We start from the raw sequence: 19,566 nt of genomic DNA, 5'->3' as shown, positions 1-19,566 counted from the left end.
ATGGCAGAAAGAACCACTACTGGGCAATGGCTCTCAAACTCTGCTAAGACCAGTCTTTGTCTAAATTACTAACTAGTCAAAAATTTCCCTTGACAGCCCCTGACTCCCACCCACATTTCCTGAGCACGTCTCTCAACTGACTTTCAAGCTACCCCAAGCTCACAAATTGAATCCCAGTAGTTCAGATCCCCAGCAAAGCGCCACAGAAGAATTTGTTCTTCTTTGGTTTGCTTTTTTTTTCTCTTTCCATCTTATGCTTCTCACCCCAAACTTCTACCCTGACAAACACTGCCTATCCTATATCTCAATCTCTCAGACACTTCCTTATTTACTCTGACACTAAGCCAATAGACTCATAAAATTTTAGACCTTAAAATACCCAGGAAATAATCAATCTAATCCAGTGTTTCCCCAAACTTGATGAGTCATAAAAATTACCTAGGATGTTTGTTAAAAAGGAATTCTGGGCTCCACCCTGACATCTTGACAATATTAAGTCTTCCAATCCACGCCACAACATGGATGAACCTTGAAAACATTAGGCTGAGTGAAATAAGCCAATCATAAAACAACAAATATTGAATGAGCTCACTAATAAGCTATACCCAGAATAGGCAAATGTATACAGATCAGAGTTTAGTAGTGGCAACCAGAGGCAGAAGACAGATGAAAAAGTGGAAATATTGTTTAGAACACACTGTGTTTCTGTTTATGGGGACAAAACATTTGGCAATGGACATTAGCAATTATTACACAACATGATTGATATATTAAGTCTCACTGAATTGTACACATGAAAAATGTTGAATTGCGCAATGTAGTGTTATCTGCTTTGTACAATAGTCAAAGAAAGAAACAGCCCAGGATTTCCAAGCTTGAAACAAATGCTCAGAACTGGCTTCATCAAGGAGAATTACAGCCTTTCATGAGGCTTTTCTTTCCAGCCCCACAGGCTTCCAGCCCCAGGAGAATGGCTACAGAAAATCATTCTACTGTGACAGAATTCATTCTAGGATGATTAACAAATCGGCCATAGCTCCATCTCCCTCTCTTCTTCCTCTTTCTAGGGATCTACATGGTCATCATGGTGGGGAACCTGGCATGATCATGTTCATTTGTCTGAATTCCCAGCTTCACACCCCCATGTACTACTTCCTCAGCAATTTGTCATTTCTGGATATGTGCTATTCCTCTGTCAGTACTCCTAAAATGCTGGTGAACTTTCTGTCAGAGAAAAACAGCATATCTTACTTGCGGTGCATGTCACAGCTCTGCTTTTTCCTTGTTTTTGTCATTGCCGAGGCTTACATGCTGACAGTGATGGCATATGACCGTCATGTTGCCATCTGTAGCCCTTTGCTTTATAACATCACTATGTCCCATCACATCTGCTCCCTGCTAGTGGCTGTGGTCTACAGCATGGGCCTCATTGGCTAAAAAATAGAAACTGGCCTCATGTTAAAACTGTCCTATTGTGTGAGCCTTATCAGTCATTACTTCTGTGACATCCTCCCTCTCAGGAAGCTCTCCTGCTCTAGCACCTATAATACTGAGCTCACACTTTTCTTTTTGGCTGGATTCAACATCATAGTCTTCAGTTTCACTGACCTTGTCTTCTACACCTTCATCCTCTCCAGCACCCTCTGCATCAGGAACACAGAGGGCAGGTCCAAAGCCTTCAGCACCTTCAACTCCCACCTTACAGCAGTGGGAATGTTCTATGGATTTACTGTATTCATGTATCTAAAACCTTCCACAGCCAGTTCCTTGGCTCAGGAGAATGTGGCTTCTGTGTTCTACCCCAAAATGATCTCCATGCTGAACCCCGTAATTATAGTCTGAGGAACAAAGAGGTTAAGGCTGCCATGCAGAAAACACTAAGAAGAAAACTGTCTTGGTGCAAATATTATTATTCTTTCTCAATCTTAAAACTAGGTTGTTATAAATACCAGAGGAAAGTCCAACCATGGATGGGGAACACCAATTCTCTACATGGTTGGTGACTGTCTTCTCTCTTTTCTCTTCCCTCCCACCCTCTCTCATGTCTTACTATTTTCAAGTTCATATTTTCTCTTGTTTGAGATCTATTCTGTCTATCCTGAGCCCTTTGATAAACAGTTACTTTTTTTTATTTAACATAAATTTTAAACTTTAAGCATTGAGTTTGAGAGTCATTCTTTGTTTATTACCTCCTGTAGAGAAAATATTATTACCATTACCTTCTATAGAGAAAATATTATTACAACATTGTGTCAATGGAATTGTTCTATGGATCTGGTGCATTCATGTACTTAAAACCACTCAAGGTCACTTCACTGGCCCAGGAGAACATGGGCTCTGTGTTCCTACATGACAGCAATCCCCATGCTGAACCCTCTAATTTACAAAGGACCAAGGAGGTGAAGGCCACCATGCAGAAAACATAAAGAAGACTGTTTGGTTGCAAATGTCATTATTCTGTCTCAAGTTGAAAACTAAGATACAAATATAGGTGAAATCCTCCAAATACACACACATTGATAGAGAGCAAACATTTCTCAACATGACTGATTAAGTGCATCTGCTCATCTTTTCTCTTCCCTGTTTAATGTCATGTATTTCATGTTTGACTCTGCTTGAGTCTTGCTGATTTCAAGTTTATGTTTTCTTCCATCTAGGATCAGTTTTTTCTATCTTTGGACCTCTAATAAACATTTACCTATTTGGATTATAATATAAAGTAAATTTAAAACTTTTATCCATGACTTTAAGAAAGCTGTTTTTGATTTATTATTCTCAATAGGGAACATATTAGCCAAACTAATTCTCATAATTTGCATTTGTTTTACACAAGACAAATGGAGATGAATGCTTCTTGGCAGCCTGATTTGCTGCTTCCTGGAGGGTCAATCTGCCACTTCCCAGGGGTCTTGAGGAGGAATGGGAGGCAACTGTTCCTTGCCACGAGGATTCACCCACCCACACTGACTGGCTTCTTCACCCCTGTTTTCTTGTTGCTGGTGTTGCTTGTTTTGGCCTCGTTTGGTTTCTTCCCTGCCTCTCACCTCCTCCCCCTCTTTCTCTTGAAGACATGACTCCTTGTGCAATCTTTGCTGCTTCTTGACAGGCTGTGAAGCACTACTCAGCTGGGTAATAATGTCCCCGGTCTGAATGAGTCACTACGCTGGTAGGAACCATGGAGGAATTTCTTTTTTCTTTTTTATTGTTCATTGGTTTTTTTCTTTCTTTTTTCCTTTCTATTTTTTTCATTGCTCAGTTTCTTGTCTCTTTCTACTTACCTTCTTTTCCTGTCCCCTGAATACCTGGGGCTCTGTATCATCTCCACTCCTAGTCAGGCTGTACTGTGTAGCTTCTGGGTTGCTTCCCCAGTCTATGCAACCGCATTGGAAGGATCTATGAGGGCATTTTTTATTTATTTTCTTTCTTTCTTTTTTTTTTGTTTTTTTCCTTCATTTCTTGGCTTCTTATCTCTCCACTCAAATGGCAGCTCCCTCAGCACTTTTTTTTTGTTCCTGTTTCTCTCTTCTCTCAACCTAGCTCCACACATCACAATCTTCCCCTCCCCCTCCCTCCTGCCTATCTGCACCACTTGCTGAACACTGCAGTCCCAAGCAGCAGAGGCATGGCCTACCAGACCATCCCCTGCACTGACCTTTGGCTCACCTTGTCAGCCCCAGTATGTGCCTCAAACAACCATTCCAGACCATCCCCTTCATCTGGACCTGCCCTGCTCCACCATAGCTGAGCAACTGGCTCTGACCATGGACAAGGAGGTGAAAAATATCATGTCCACAGACAAGCAAACAGTAAAGAATGCACAGCCTGTCTGCTCAGACATAAACAAATAAAACAAAAAAACATGATGAAAGAAATAAATCTACAATCAATAAATGAAGAAAATAACCACTGAATTCCCAAAGACAGCAGAAAATATCAAAATATATCTTAAAAAAAAAATGACAGGATGGTTTTAGTAGGCATCCAATATAAAACACCAGGTGACTTTCCAGTAGAAGAAAAGGCACTAGAACTACCTGATAGGGAATTCAAATCTCTAATATTAGGAGATATCCAAGAGTTGAAGCAAAAAGCCAACAAAAATGAGGAAAAATAGATAAATTCATGGATAATGGAAGAATTCAGGAAAATAATACAGGAAAAAAAATGCCAAAATAAAATCACAAATAGAAATCATACAAAAACAGCTAGAAATTCAAAAGATAAACAACAAGATTTCAGAAATGGACAGTATCATAAAAGGGCTGAGGAACAGGTTTAAAACAAGGTCAGAAAAATTGAAGACAAATACTTGGATAAAACTTTGAGGAAATATCAGAAAAAAAGAACAAAGAAAAATAAAGAAACACTGAAAATTATGTGGGATACAATCAAAAGCAAAAATTTTTGAGTGATCAGAATTCCAGGACGGGGGTAGAAAACAGAAGACACAGAGAAGATCATTGAAGAATTGCAAACAGAAATCTTTCCTAAATGAAATTTGAAAAGCTGACCACCCAAGAATCTAAATGAACCCCATATAAGATAAACCCTAAAAGAAAATCACTAAGGCATATCATAATCACACTCACAAAAACCAGAGAAAAAGAATCCCGAGAACAGCTCAGGAAAAATGAAAAGTCACATACACAGGGAAAACAATAAGACTAAGCTCTGATTACTCGACAGAAACCAAGCAGAGAAGAAGGCAATGGGAAGTCATATATAAACCTCGAAAGAAAAAATTTGCCAACCAAGAATAATATATCCTGCAAAACTCTCATACAAATATGATGGAAAAATTAGAACATTTCCAGATAAACAGAAATTAAGGGAATATGTAAAAATCGAAACAAACTTACAAGAATGATTAAAGGAAGTTCTTCAGTTTGAGAAAAAACATCAGACAACAACCTGACTCTAGGACACAAGATTATACCAGCCAGATATCAACCTAGGAAACAAACTCTCAAGGACTATCCAAAACCAAAAGAATTATAATGGGGAACCAGAGAGTTTAACCTCTAAATGACAATAATGTCAGAACAATAAAAGAGGGAATAAATGGTGTAGGTATAGAAATTTCTAATAGCACGGAAGGCAAGGAGATACCAAGTAATAATAGACTGGTTCAAACCTAGGAAGGGTAAATTTCAAGGTAACCACAAAAGAAGTTAACAAACCTACTCATCAAAATAAAGAAGAAAAACATGAAGTCTCAGTAAATAAAAAATTTACAAAAACAAAAGAAAAAAAATCCACAAACAAAAGTAATTCAGCACAGCAGAGAAGAACAAACAAAAAAAAAGTCAGCACTACAAAAAAAAAGAAAAAACTACAAAATAACAGCAAGAAACTGACAACTACCAACAGTCATACTGAATGTAAATGGCCTAAATACACCCATAAAGAGGCATGGAGTGACAGGATTGATTAAAAAAAAAAAAAGCAAAATCCATCAATATGCTGTCTACAAGAGACACACCTTAGAAACAAAGACATAAATTTATTAAAAATCAAAGGATAGAAAAAAGTATACCAAGGAAACAGCTACAAAAAAGAGCAGGAGTGTCAATACTAATCTCAGATAAAATAAATTTTAAAACAAAATCCAGTATAAAAGACAAAAAAGAATCGAGAACCCTGATGTAAATCGATCCACGTAGGGATAGCTGATCTTCAACAAGGGACCAAAGTCTATATCATGATTAAAGAGGTGATCGCTTAAGAAGACATAATCACAATAAACACCTACACACCCAATAACAGGTCTCCAAAACACATAAAACAAACTCTAACAGCACTGAAAAGAAAGACTGAGAGTTCCACAATAATAGTAGGAAACAGAACATATAGAAAGAAACTCAGGAAAATACAGATGAGCTAAAGAGCACAATCAGCCACCTTGACCTCATAGACATGTATAGGACACGCCACCCAAAAGCTGCAAGGTACACATTCTTTGCAAATGAACATGGAACATCCACTAGAATAGACCACATCTCAGGCCACAGAGCAACCTTCAAAAAAAATTCAAAACATTGAGATAATACAAAGTATCTTCTCTGCCCATAATGCCATCAAGGTAGAAATTAACAACAGAAACAGCAAGGAAAAAATGTCGATTACATGGAAACTGACTAACAGCCTCCTTAAAAACAACTGGGTAATAGAAGAAGTCTGAGATAGAATTTAAAAATTCCCAGAATCAAATGAGAATGAAAACTCATCATACCAAAATATTTGGGACACACCTAAGGCAGTCCACAGATATCAATTTATAGCAATAGATACATACATCAAAAAAGAAGAAAGGGACAAAATCAAAACATTAGCTACACAAATGCACAAATAGAAAGAGAACAGCAATAAAAGCCCACAGCCACCAGAAGAAAGGCAATAATAAAGATCAGAGCAGAAAAAAATGAAATAGAGAACAGAACACAATAGAAAGAATCAACAAAACCAAAAGCTGGTTCTTGAAATGATCAACAAAATTGACAAACCTCTGGCCAAAATGACAAAAGAAAAACAGGAGAGGATACGAATAACCCAAATAAGAAATAAAATGGGGGATATTACACTGAATAAAACTGGAATAAAAAGGAACATAACAGAGTATTATGAAAACCTATACTCCAACAAACTTGAAAACCTAGAGGAAAAAACAAATTTCTAGAAACACAGTACCTACTCAACCTAATACAAAATGATGTTGAAAATCTGAACAGGCTCATAACAAGAGAAGAAATTGAAAAGGGAGTGAAAAAAACTCCCAACAAGAAAAAGCCCGGGCCCAGATGGCTTCACTGGAGAATTCTATCAAACGTTCAGAGAATAACTTACACCAGTACTACTCAAACTATTTCAGAACATAGAAAAGGAAGTGATACTTCCAAATATATTCTACGAAGCCAGCATAACCCTAATACCAAAAGCCAAAAGAAAATTACAGACCAATATCTCTCATGAAAATAGATGCAAAAATTCTCAAAAAAAAAAAAAAGCCTAGCCAATAGAATTCAACATCATATCAAAAAAATAATACAACACAACTGACTAGAATTCATAACAGGGATGTAAGGGTAGTTCAACATTAGAAAATCAATCAATGTAATCCACCACATAAAAGGAAAGGAATGAATCATATGATCATCTCAATCAACACAGAAAAGGCATTCAACAAAGTACAACATCCATTCCTGATAGCAACTCTCAATAAAATAGAGGGGAAATTTCTCAACATAATAAAGGGCATCTATGCAAAAACAACAGCCAACATCATTCTTAATGGAGAGAGCTGAAAACATTCCCCTTGAGAACGGGAACAAGACAAGAATGCCCTTTATCACTGCTCCTATTTAACATTGTGCTGGAAGTCCTAGCTAGAGCATTAAAAAAGGCAAGAAAAATAAATAAAAAGAATAGAAATTTATAATGAAGAAGTAAAACTGTCCCTATTTGCAGATGATAAGATACTATATATAAAAAACTACTGGAACTAATAGAAAGATTCAGCAGAATAGCAGGATACAAGGTAAATACACAAAAATCAGTTGGACTCCTATACACCAATAAAGAGAAAGATGAAAAGGACATCAGAAAATCAATACCATAAATAAAAATAGCCCCTAAAAAATAAAATACTTAGGAATAAATCTAACCAGAGATGTAAAAGACCTATACAAAGAAAACTACAAAACACTACTGCAAGAAACAAAAGAGATCTACATAAACGGAAAAACATACCATGCTCATGGATAGGTACACTCAACATTGTGAAAATGACAGTTCTACCCAAAGCAATCTACAAACACAATGCAATCTTGATCCAAATACCAAAAACATTCTTTAAAGAGATGGAAAAAACAATCACTAACTTTATACGGCAAGGGAAGATACCCCGAATAAGTAAAGAACTATTGAAGAAGGAGAATAAAGTAGGACTCACACTACTTGACCTCAGAACCTACACTACACCTACAGTAGCCAAAACAGCCTGGTACTGGTACAACGTCAGATACATTGACCAATGGGACAGAATCGAGAACCCTGATGTAAATTGATCCATGTAGGGATACCTGATCTTCAACAAGGGCCCAAAGACCATAAAATGGGAAACAGACAGCCTTTTTAACAAATGGTGCTGGCAAAATTGGATGTCCATCTGCAGAGCAATAAAACAAGACCCATACCACACACCGTATACAAAAAATAATTCAAAATGGACCACAGATCTACATATAAAGCCAAAAACTATAAAGTTCATAGAAGAAAAAATAGGATCAATGCTAGAGACCCTAAAACATGACATTAACAGGATACAAACCAAAACCAACAACACACAAACTCCAGAAGATAATCTAGATAACTGGGATCTTCTAAAAATTCAACACGTTCAAAAGATTTAACCAAAAAGTAAAGAGAGGACCTAGAGACAGGGAAAAAAAATTTGGCTATTAAGAATCAGACAAAGTTCTAATCCTTACGATCTAAAAGAAAAACTAACACCTCTACAACAAAAAGACAAATAATCCAATTAAAAAATGGGTAAAGGAAATGAACAGATACTTCACCAAAGAAGACATTCAAACGGCCAACAGACTTTATGAGGAAATGTTTGCGATCACTAGCCATTAGAGAAACCACAATGACATACCATCTCACACCAACATTACTGGCACGACTCAAAAAAACAGAAAATAAATGCTGGAGAGGCTGCAGGGTGATCAGAACACTTATGCACTACTGGTGGGAATGCAACATGATACAACCATTTTGGAAAATGATAAGGCGCTTCCTTAGGAGCTAGAAATAGAAATACCATATGATCCAGCAATCCCACTCCTAGGAATATATCCTAGAGAAATAAGATTCATCACATGAATAGACATATGCACATGTTCATTGCAGCATTGTCCACAATAGCAAAAAGATGGAAAGGACCTAAATGCCCATCAGCAGATGCATGGATAAACAAACTGTGGTACATACACACAATGGAGCATTACACAATGCTAAAGAACAATTATGAATCTGAGAAGCATCTCATACCATGGATGAATCTGGAGGGCATTATGCTGAGAGAAATAAGTCACTCACAAAAGAACAAATATTGTATGAGACCACTACTGTAAAAACTCATGAAAAGGTTTATACACAAAAAGAAACAATCTTTTACAGTTAGGAGTGAGGGAAGGGGCAGGGATGGAAAAATGCTAACTAGACAATAGCAAACCAACCAAATAAACTATTAGACTCTTTCCTAACCTCTTGATCTGAAATACTGAATGAAGAACCTGTGCTTAGTGGGCCCATATCAATAAAGTCAAACTGATTCAACTTTATGTTCCTTATACCATTATCCCACACCCGTAATAGCCTTTCTCACACATATTCCCCAGGTTTCTGTTTGTACATACTAGAAAACTCAAGCAGTTCTTCTGGACTGCAGTGTACCTCCTTCTGGGTCATGTTTTGTACTTTACCTTTTGGGGCTCGTTTGGACTTAAGTCTAGTTACAGGTCTAAAAGCCAAAATGGGTGATGGGGATGTGTTCTGAGAACATTCAGCAATGTTTTCTAACGCATATGCCTCAGATGATACCCCAGGCAATGACTCAGACACCTCCCCAGGAGATGGTTCAGACAAAGGCTTTTCAGACACAGCTGGGCTAATCTCATCAGATAGTGGTGGAGGAGCTAATGGTTTTACTGGGGAGGGTGGCTTAGCCGATAAAGATGGAGTAATATCTTCAGATGAAAATGAGAGGGGTGGTTCCACTGGCAGGAGTGATTCAACAGAATTTAGGGATCAGTGTCCCCAGCTTCCTGATTATCTGCTAATACATCTCTATCTCAAGTTTCAGGAGTCTAGAGAAAGGACCAACCAACTAGCTTCCTTATACTTATCATTATGGCAAAATGATAGAAACGTATCAAACATGTGATCACAAAGAGCCTCACCTTCCACAAATACCTGATCTATTAGTTGTGATATTTTGGGTATTTCAATTTCACCTCATCCCACATATTAGTAGTGCCCTCTTTACTACTGCAGGCAGAGTCATCAACATCTTTAAGACTAACCAGACTTGAGAACCAAATTAGAAAACTCACCCTTGCAATTTTGTTTCTCTAGTACTACCCTAGGTACCAGATATCTTAGGCTGAGTTCTCTAGAGAAGCAAAAACAGTGAAGTGATACATATACACGTACAGAGAGAGAGTTTTATTTCAGAGAAATTGCTTATGTGGTTGTGGATGCTGGCAAGTTTCAAGCCTGTTGGTCAGGCAACAGGATAAAGGCTTCTCCTGACTCACATAACTTCAGGGACTGATGAACCCAAGATTAGCAGGTCAGACAGCAGACCTCTGACTCACAGGTTGTGGAGGTCAACAAATACCAAGACTGGCAAGTAAGAAGATAGGCCACTGGCTAATAGGCTACAGAGGTGACAAATCACAAGATAGACAGGTAAACTACTAGCTCAAGTCTCAAGAACTGGAGGTCTGATGATGACAATCCAGATGCAAGATCCAGAGTGAAAGCCTTGCTGAACATCCATGTATATATTGGAGGTTCACTATATACAGGTCACAACCCCACAGAAACTCCCTTTCAACTGATTGGCTGCTCATAGTAGATCTCATCATGGAGTTAATTACATCATTACATAACTGCCAAATCACATCATTACATAACTGCCAACCTACATCATAACTGCCAAACCACTGAGAATCATGGCCCAACCAAGTTTACACACAACCTTAATATTTACAATTAGGAACAGGGACATGTAGAGACCTGGGTCGCAGGTCATATATGAGGGGATGGTCCTGAACCTATCTCCTTCTTTTCCCTATTGTACTGCAAAAACAAAAGTCTAGTCCACTTTTCTCTGGGTTAACATGACAGTAATTATGGCTAAGGGCCATCATATATAATTAAAGCTATGACAAGATGTTTCTCTCAATTGAAAGGAAGAAACATTGTCTATCCATAACATTGCAAACATATGATGACTTTTTAAAGGCTTTTCTTTTACAGGTGAATATGTTAGGAATCTGACTGGAAATCCAGAGAAGAAGGCTTCTTTGGATACTCTGCAAGGGAGGAGTACTACTGGAAACAAGAAACTCTGCTCTTTGCGTTCACACATGAAGCATACTTTGACTACTCCATTTACAATTTCTTGACTGCTTACCCTGAGACAAGGTTGTTAGGTGTCTACTTTTCCCTCATCGATAAATATGAAAAGATTAACATTTTGCACCTTATATTCTCTGAACATTGTGAAATTAAATTAGAAATCAATAGCAAAAATATATTTAAGGAAAAATGATTATGTATTAAAAACACATTTCTCTGTAACAAATGATTCAAAGAAGAAATCATAGAGAAAATTGGGAAATATTTTGAATTCAAAAGTAATGAAAATACAATAGGAATCTATCCCCAGAAAATAATATAATACAAAAATCTAGACAAAAAGTTTTACATAAAAGTGAGTCATAGTATTATTAATACTAATAAAACATTGGAAATATGACCCAGTTTTAATGTACAACCACCAGAGAGAGCTTTAAAAAATATGATGTATCCCTAATTTGGTGAGTAGCATCTGGAATCTAAAAAGCTTGCAAGTGGACATTTAAGATACATCTATTGGTCCCATCTCATGCAGAGCAAAGGAGAATGATGAAAACCAAAGACACAAAATCCTAGCCCAAAGGACTAAAGGACCACATGAACCAGAGACCCCACCAGCCTGAGCCCAGAAGAGTTAGATCGTGCCCAACTACCACTACCGACAACTCTGACAAGGATGACAACGGAAAGTCTGGGACAGAGCAGGAGAAAAATGTAGAACAAAATACAAATTCATGAAAAAAGACAAGACTTATTGGTCTGACAGAGACTAAAGGAACCCTCAAGACAAATGGCCCCCGGGCACTCTGTTAACCCAGGACTGAAAACACTCCCAGAGCCCACTTTTCAGATAAAGCTTAGACAGGTCTATAAAGCAAACAATAATACATGTGCTTCTTAGTTCAATCAAATATATGAGACAAAATGGACAACCACTACCCAAAAGCAAGACAAGAAGGCAGGAAGGGGAAGGAACTGGACAAATGAACATGGGGAACTCAGGGTGGAAAGGGGGAGCATGCTTTCACATTGTGAAGGCTGAAACTAATGTCACAAAATAATATGTATATAAATTTTTGAATGAGAAATTAACGAGCTCTAAACTTTCACCTAAAGCACAATAAAATTAAAAATATATGTATGATGGACCTACATGATAAATCCATGAAAAATTATAATTCAAAGTATATTTATTGGCAAAAATGGAGCTCACATTATAAACTAAACAATCTTTTATAAACATGGTATATTGAGTATGAGCCCACTAAAAGAAAATCTCCAGATGAGATGCTCCTTTCCTAATCTCTGAATGGGTGTATCAGTTAGCTATTGCTATATGACAATCACATAATCTCATCAGCATACAATAACAAGAATTTGTCCCTCATATGTCTATAAGTTGATTGTGGCACTCATCTTGTCTGTGCATGAGTATGTGTTCTGTTTCAGGATCTGCTCCACACGTGTTCATTGTGAGAATCAGTTGGGAGGGACAACAGTTATGAAAGAGAAGCTCTTCTCAAGGCAATGGCAGAAGCACAAGAGGGCAAGCCCCACCATGCAAACACATTCCAAGCTCCTGCTTACATCATGTCTGCTAATATCTCATTGGCCAAATGGGTCACATTGCTGAGCTTAATATTAGTAGGGCAGAGAAATATACTCTATAAGGCCATAGCAAGGTCATGGGTACATAATACTACTAGAGGAACGAAGAATTGAGACCAAAACTGCAAACTACCACATTAAGACTAAATATTCCTTTTTTCATATGTTTTGCACATTCCAAGTTTGCAACAATAAATGAGCTCCTTCAAGGTTCAGAAAAAAAAAAAAAAAGCATTTGCTAAAATAGATAAACTTACACAGAAATACTTGCTGGATTGAAATTTTTTGCCTTTCTGATACTCTCATCTATCAAGGACTCTGACCTCACCATGCATGAACCAAACTGAGAGAGAGGTGGTACATCCACAGGGTGAGGACAGATCAGGAGACCAAAATGTCACTCTGTGTCTGCAGGGTTTGAACCCATAGTGATGCACCCAAGGTCAATAATGTCTCATTCTCCTTCTTCTATCCCATACCTCCTCTGTGATTGGATCCTCTTTTTTTTTTTTTCTTTTTTATTCTACTTTAGATGAAGGTTTAAAGAACAAACTAGTTTCTCATTAAACAATTAATACACATACTGCTTTGTGACATTGGTTGTCAACCCTGCAACAAGCCAACACTCTCCCTTCTTGACATTGTGTTTCCCATTACCAGCTTTCCTGTTCCCTCCTGCTATCTCATCCTTGCCCCTGGGTTGGTGTGTCCATTTAGTCTCCTTTTGTTTTATGGGCCTGTCTAATCTTTGGTCGAAGGGTGAACCACAGGAGTGACCTCATTACTGAGCTAAAAGGGTGTCTGGGAGCCATATTCTCTGGGTTTCGCCAGTCTCTGTCAGACCAGTAAGTCTGGTTTCTTTATTTGTGTGTGTGTGAGTTAGAATTTTGTTGTACACTTTTCTCCAGCTCTGTCTGGGACCCTCTATTGTGATCCGTGTCAGAGCAGTTGGTGGTGGTAGCTGGGCACCATCTAGTTGCGCTGGACTCAGCCTGGTGGAGGCTGTGGCAGTTGTGGCCCATTACTTCTTTGAACTAATGTTTCCCTTGTGTCTTTAGTTTTCTTCATTCTTCCTTGCTCCCGAAGGGGTGAGACCAGTGGGGTATCCTAGATGGCCGCGCACAAACTTTTGAAGACCCTAGACACTACTCTCCAAAGTAGAATGTAGAACATTTTCTTTATAAACTGCGTTATGCCAATTGAGCTAGATGTTCCCCAAGACTATAGTCCCCACAGCCCTCAGTCCAGTAATTCGGTCCCTCAGGGAGTTTGGATGTATCTAAGGAGCTTCCATGACCTTGCCTCGGACAAGTTGTGCTGACTTCCCCAATATTGTGTAGTGTCTTACCCTTCACCAAAGTTACCACTTTTCTATTGCATTTAGTGTTTTTCCCTCCCACCCTTTCTGGCCCTCGTACCCATCAAAGGCACTGCAATTCTCTGTTCCATCCTCTTCTAAAAGAATCATTCATAAATGGCTTTTCATACAACTCTAAAAGAGGGGTGCTAGATATGTACATGAAGTATATAAAAAACCCATTGCTGTCAAGTTGATTCCAACTCATAGTGACCCTACAAGACACAGTACAACCACTCCATAGTGTTTCCAAAGAGTAGCTGGTAGATTCGAAGTGCCGTCCTTTTGGTTAGCAGACAAATGTTTAACCACTATGCCAACAGAGCTCCATGATGTATATACAGAGAGATATTTCATTACATATTCATATACAATCTTGGGAAGATTCGCAAGAAATTGGCAACAAATAATACTTCTAGGAGGAGAATTTAGGAATGGAGTGACTAGATGGGAGGAAGACATGTTTTATTACATAACCAGACATGTATTTTCTTTTAACATGTACAAGAATTGGTCAAAATACATTATTTTTTAAATAAACTTAGAAATGAGCCTATTTTTCTCATGACCAAGTAAGAATCCCAGGAAGATGAAATAATTAGCTTAAGGTCATGAAAAAGCTAGAGGAAACGCTGATAACTAGATGAAGGAATTCCAGCAGGGACAGAACCAGGATTTATTTTTTGGGTTTTCATACTTAGTATTCTCAAAACCCCAAGAGGTCAGGAATGTTTTCTCACTTTATAAAAATAAAGAAAATCGTATTCAGAGACATTAAGTAATTTGCCCAAAGTCACACAACTACTAACCTACTGGGTCAGAAAACAAAACTTATATGCCTAACAAGTCACTGTTTACTACCTACCTTATATGGCCTATTCACCTCACTCACTTGACACACCCCACAGATCTTGGAAATCTGTTCTCTTTTACCATTCTGTGATGACTAAAGCCAAACCTTCCACCAACACTCTTAGTTTTATGATCTGTGCCATACCAAAGGGCAAAACTGAACACTCATCCAAACTTCCCATTTTCCCAAAGAAGATAACTCCCCAAAGGAATAGCTACTAAGTTAAAGCATCTCTCCAGCACTTAATATATTAGTGGTTTTCAAAAAAACCTTTACTGCTAAGAAATCATTTAGATCAAAATGTTCCAATGTATTATATAAAGCTGCACTTCTCTTTATACAATGCTGTGGAGTTAAAATAGTTCTGAGATTATTTCTTTCTATACATGCCTGTACGAGAAGTGCTCTATGCACTGCCTTAAAATTAAATGGAAATTGCCTCTTCTGTGTAGCGCTGCCCTGTTAACTAACGAAACCAAACCAGCTGCCATCAATTTCAACTCATGGTGACTCCATATGTGTCAGAGTAGAACTGTGCTCCATAGTGTTTGAGATGGCTGATTATTGGACGTAGATCCCCTGGCCTTTCTTTGGAGGCACCTCTGGGTAGACTCGAACCTATAACCTTTCAGTAAGCAGCCAAGTGTGTTAACTGTTTACACCACACAAGGACTCCAAAAACTAAAAACTAGCTAGATGCCCCAAATTAATTACTGCTCCTTTAGAAAGCCCTGGTGGTGCAGTGGTTAAGAACTATGGCTGCTAACCAAAAGGTCGGCAGTTGGAATCCACCAGCCACTCTCTGGAAACTCTATAGGGCAGAATTGACTTGAAAGCAATGGATTAGAGCCTCCAGACCCTTACTTGATTATCCTGAGCCACAAATTTCTTAATCATAGCTCACACACTCAAACCAATCCTAAAGAAAAAGCTCAAATTCTGACTCTTACTCTTGAACTACCTGTGACTTTGCAGTCATCATCTTTAGAACCCTTAAGCCTGTAAAAGTACTTTCCAAACGAATAGCTCTTAAGTGAAAGTGTCTCCCCAGCACTTAATACATTAGTGACTTTCAAAAAATACCCAGACTACATTAAAAAAAAAAAAAAAAACCTACGTTAGACTTTGTCCCGAGGGTTCCACACACAACCTCAGTAATGACCATGCTTGCTGCTGTATGGAACCTAATATCCTAGCCTCCCATTCACCCAAACCTTCACACACTGCTCTTGTCATTCAGCCAAGATCAACCTAGGAATAACTTTCGCCTCCTACCCATTTAAAAAAAATGCAATATTCGAAAAAAATTTTTTGAGAAGTTACGTGAAAGTATTGTAAATGAAACCAGATTTTAAATGTTAAGGTATCATACTTTTAAAATGAAATCTGTAACGGCAGCAATGGAAAAAGAAAACATGGAATAAATAAAAAACAAAGTAGACTGTAATTCAAGGGCCTGGAGTCCAGTGCCAGCTATAGAACCAAATAGTTGTGTGTCCTTTCAGCAACATATGCAATATTTCTGAGTCTCCAATGTGTGATTTATTAAATGGGAAGGCTAGTTTAAATTATTTGTATGAATCACTCAAGATTAAACAATCTTTGACTTTAGAAGCAATCTGCATAAGAAAAGGAATGCTTGGAATAGTCAAGGTGGGGTGAGGGGTAGGGAAAAAAGGTCTGCACTAAACACTCATCAAAACATAAAGACTTAAAATTCTCTTTCTGTTTAGGAGAGAAAACACAGGAGCTTGGACACCTCATTGAAAACATGCACACACACTGATAAGAAAAGCATTATATCTGCTTCCTCAAAGACTGCTCTTTTCTCATGGAAATGTTTTTCTCCTCAAGGTTTTCCTCAGGGCAAATTTGACATCCTTGTTCCTCAAACTATAGATTAATGGGTTTAACATGGGTGACATGATGGTATAGAACAGGGAGGACACTTTCCCTTGATCAAGAGACAAAGAGGAAGGTGGTCTAAGATACACAAAAGCCCCAGAACCAAAGAAAAGAGAAACCACAATTATGTGGGAGGTGCAGGTACTAAAGGCTTTAAACTTGCCCTCAGTGGAGGGAATATGGAGAATGCTGGACAGTATTAAAGCATAAGATATGGAGATGGTGACAACAGGCATTCCAATACCAATGACTACAACAATAATTACCACCAGCTCATTCACATTCTTGCTGTTGCAGGAGAGCTCTAGGAGAGGAAAAATGTCACACAGGAAATGATTGACAAGGTTGTCAGCACAGAAAGTTAGACTTACTATGCTTCCTGTATGAGCCATAGCCCCTGAAAACCCCATCACATAGACACCTAACAAAAGGAGAAAACAAACCTGTGGAGACATGGTGACCATGTACACCAATGGTTTACAGATGGCAACATAGCGGTCATATGCCATTGCTGACAGAATGAAGCACTCAGAGACAACAAAGAAGCAGAAGAAAAACAGCTGAGTCATACACCCTGTGTACAAGATGATATTCTTCTTTGAGAAAAAACTCATCATCATTTTGGGGGTGATGGTAGTGGAGTAAGAGAAATCTATTAAAGAGAGGTTAAAGAGAAAAAAGTACATGGGTGTGTGCAGGTGAGAGTTCAGCCCAATTAGAGTAATCAAGCCCAGGTTCCCCACCACAGTGATCACATAGGAGCAGAGAAACAGGAAGAAGAGAGGGACCTGGAGTCCCGGCTGGTCCGTTAAGCCTGCGAGGATAAACTCTGTCACAGAAGAGTTCTTGGTTGCCATTCTCCTCTTGGAGACTCTGTGAGGACAGTAGAAAAGAACCACTTAGAGGGAAAGAAACATCACCACTACCCTTCCAGAATCAGCCCCCTCACCCATTCATGGGAATTGGAATCCTCAAAGAGAGACAAAAACTACAGTACAAAGTCTTTACTGTTTGGTGTGGATCTGTCTTCACAGCACCAAGTGATTTTAACTGTCCAGAGTACAATATCAGGCTAAAATTTCTCTCCAGGGTGAGAGCTGGTGCTGATGGGAAGAAGGGTAGCAAAAACAAGCTGAATTACCTTTAGATCTTTAAGTCAGCACCTTTCATATATCCCTCCTTCTTGTGTCTCTGCTTCAGTTGCTGAAACCTGGGCCCCTTTTCTGAAGAGAGTCCTGATAGGCAGAAGTCACTGCGAATCTCATCAGAGCTTCCACCTCTGGATCGGGCTTGACTGAGCAAGAAGATGCTTAGTTAGTAATTTGGAGAAAGGCTGGTCTTGGCAGAGATTGAGAGCAGTCACTTCATTAGACAGATACTTTGTTACCATCAAATTTATATGCCATGAGAATACTAAAAAAAAAAAAAAAATTGCCGTTGAGTCTATTCGAACGAATAGCAACCTATATTACAGAGTAGAACTGCCCCCTTGGGTTTCCAAGGAGAAGCTGATAGCTCTGAACTGCCAACTCTTTGGTCAGCAGCCATAGCTCTTAACCAGTATGCCATCAAGCCTCCATGAAAATATAGGGGAGAAAAATCAGAGAAGTCTCCTTTGTTGTTGGAGCTAGGACTAGTGCAATTAATTCCTGGAGTGAATTTAACTAGGAATAAATTATTGAATGTTCTCTTCCCCCCTCTCCCCAGCCCCAGAGCTCTTAGCTCCGTTGGTTGGAGGTCTAAAAATAATCTTTTAAAGCTAACACTTATTAAGCAATTACTATGAGGGGCTCTGCTCTAAATGCTATGTGACAATATTATTATTCCCCATTTCAATGAGATTACACAACTAGCCCAAAGTTACAAAACTACTGGGTTGCAGCCAGAAGGTGAATCCAAGCAGTCTGACTCCCATGTTTGTGCTGTTACCTGACGGATCAGGTCAGGCAGACACTTGGCTTCCTTTAGTCAAAGAGCCACAATGCTATACTCTACTGTCTGTTAGCCACAATTGTTCTGGGAAGGGAAATGGCCCTAGTGAATAGATGACAGCTTTGAAGTCAGAACACTATTCTCCCAGTTCTGATCAAAGGTAAGAACGTGTGATTTATCTTGTAACTCTTTCTGCACTAAGAACATGACTTCTAATTGCTTCTTCACCCAAAGCTTTCTCTCCTGTTTCCTGGGAAAAGAGAGTTTCTTTCCCTAATCAGTATATAACAGGTAACTTAAGTTTTGTTTTGAATTACAAATTCTGAAAAAACTGATTATTAAGACAGAGACTCCCTAAGGATCATTACTTCAGAGATTACCTTCCCTATGGAAAAAGAAATGTTTGTTTACACCCTTGATATTGTTTGATTTGGCTTTTATAAACTTAATACTTTTGTTCAACTAACATCTATTCAGCACTATTAAGAAAAAAAGTCATGTGAAAAACAATTATCATTACCATTTGTTGAGTGCACAATACTGTACCAGACACAGCACCCTTATACTGACCACTGGCACCATAATCCAAAAGCACTATACAAATGTAATCTTGTTTATCCCTCACAATACTGATACCCATTTTAAAGGTAAGGGACACAGAGAGCCAGTACGTTTGCCCACAATTACGCCTATGCCTGTCTGACCTCAAGTCCCTTATTTTTAACCACAAAACAAATTACCTCCTGATGAGATCTAGTGAAAC

The 19,566-nt window shown here is 38.4% G+C and overlaps 1 protein-coding gene and 1 pseudogene across 1 annotated transcript; one reads left to right on the top strand and one right to left on the bottom strand.

Moving 5' to 3' along the window:
• The first annotated feature begins 612 nt into the window (after positions 1 to 612).
• Positions 613 to 2,008, top strand: LOC100660735 (olfactory receptor 8A1-like; annotated as a pseudogene).
• A 14,726-nt stretch (positions 2,009 to 16,734) lies between these two features.
• LOC100660443 (olfactory receptor 8B12-like) lies at positions 16,735 to 17,920 on the bottom strand. Its single transcript, XM_003422613.3, has one exon. It carries the CDS (start codon positions 17,726 to 17,728, stop codon positions 16,796 to 16,798), a length of 933 nt encoding a protein of 310 aa, XP_003422661.1. The 5' UTR covers positions 17,729 to 17,920; the 3' UTR covers positions 16,735 to 16,795.
• Positions 17,921 to 19,566: the final 1,646 nt, after the last annotated feature.

Source organism: Loxodonta africana, chromosome 15, assembly GCF_030014295.1.
Source record: "Loxodonta africana isolate mLoxAfr1 chromosome 15, mLoxAfr1.hap2, whole genome shotgun sequence".
Classification (NCBI taxonomy): domain Eukaryota; kingdom Metazoa; phylum Chordata; class Mammalia; order Proboscidea; family Elephantidae; genus Loxodonta; species Loxodonta africana.
Note: the sequence above shows the minus strand (reverse complement) of the source record. Positions and strands in the feature narration are given on the sequence as shown.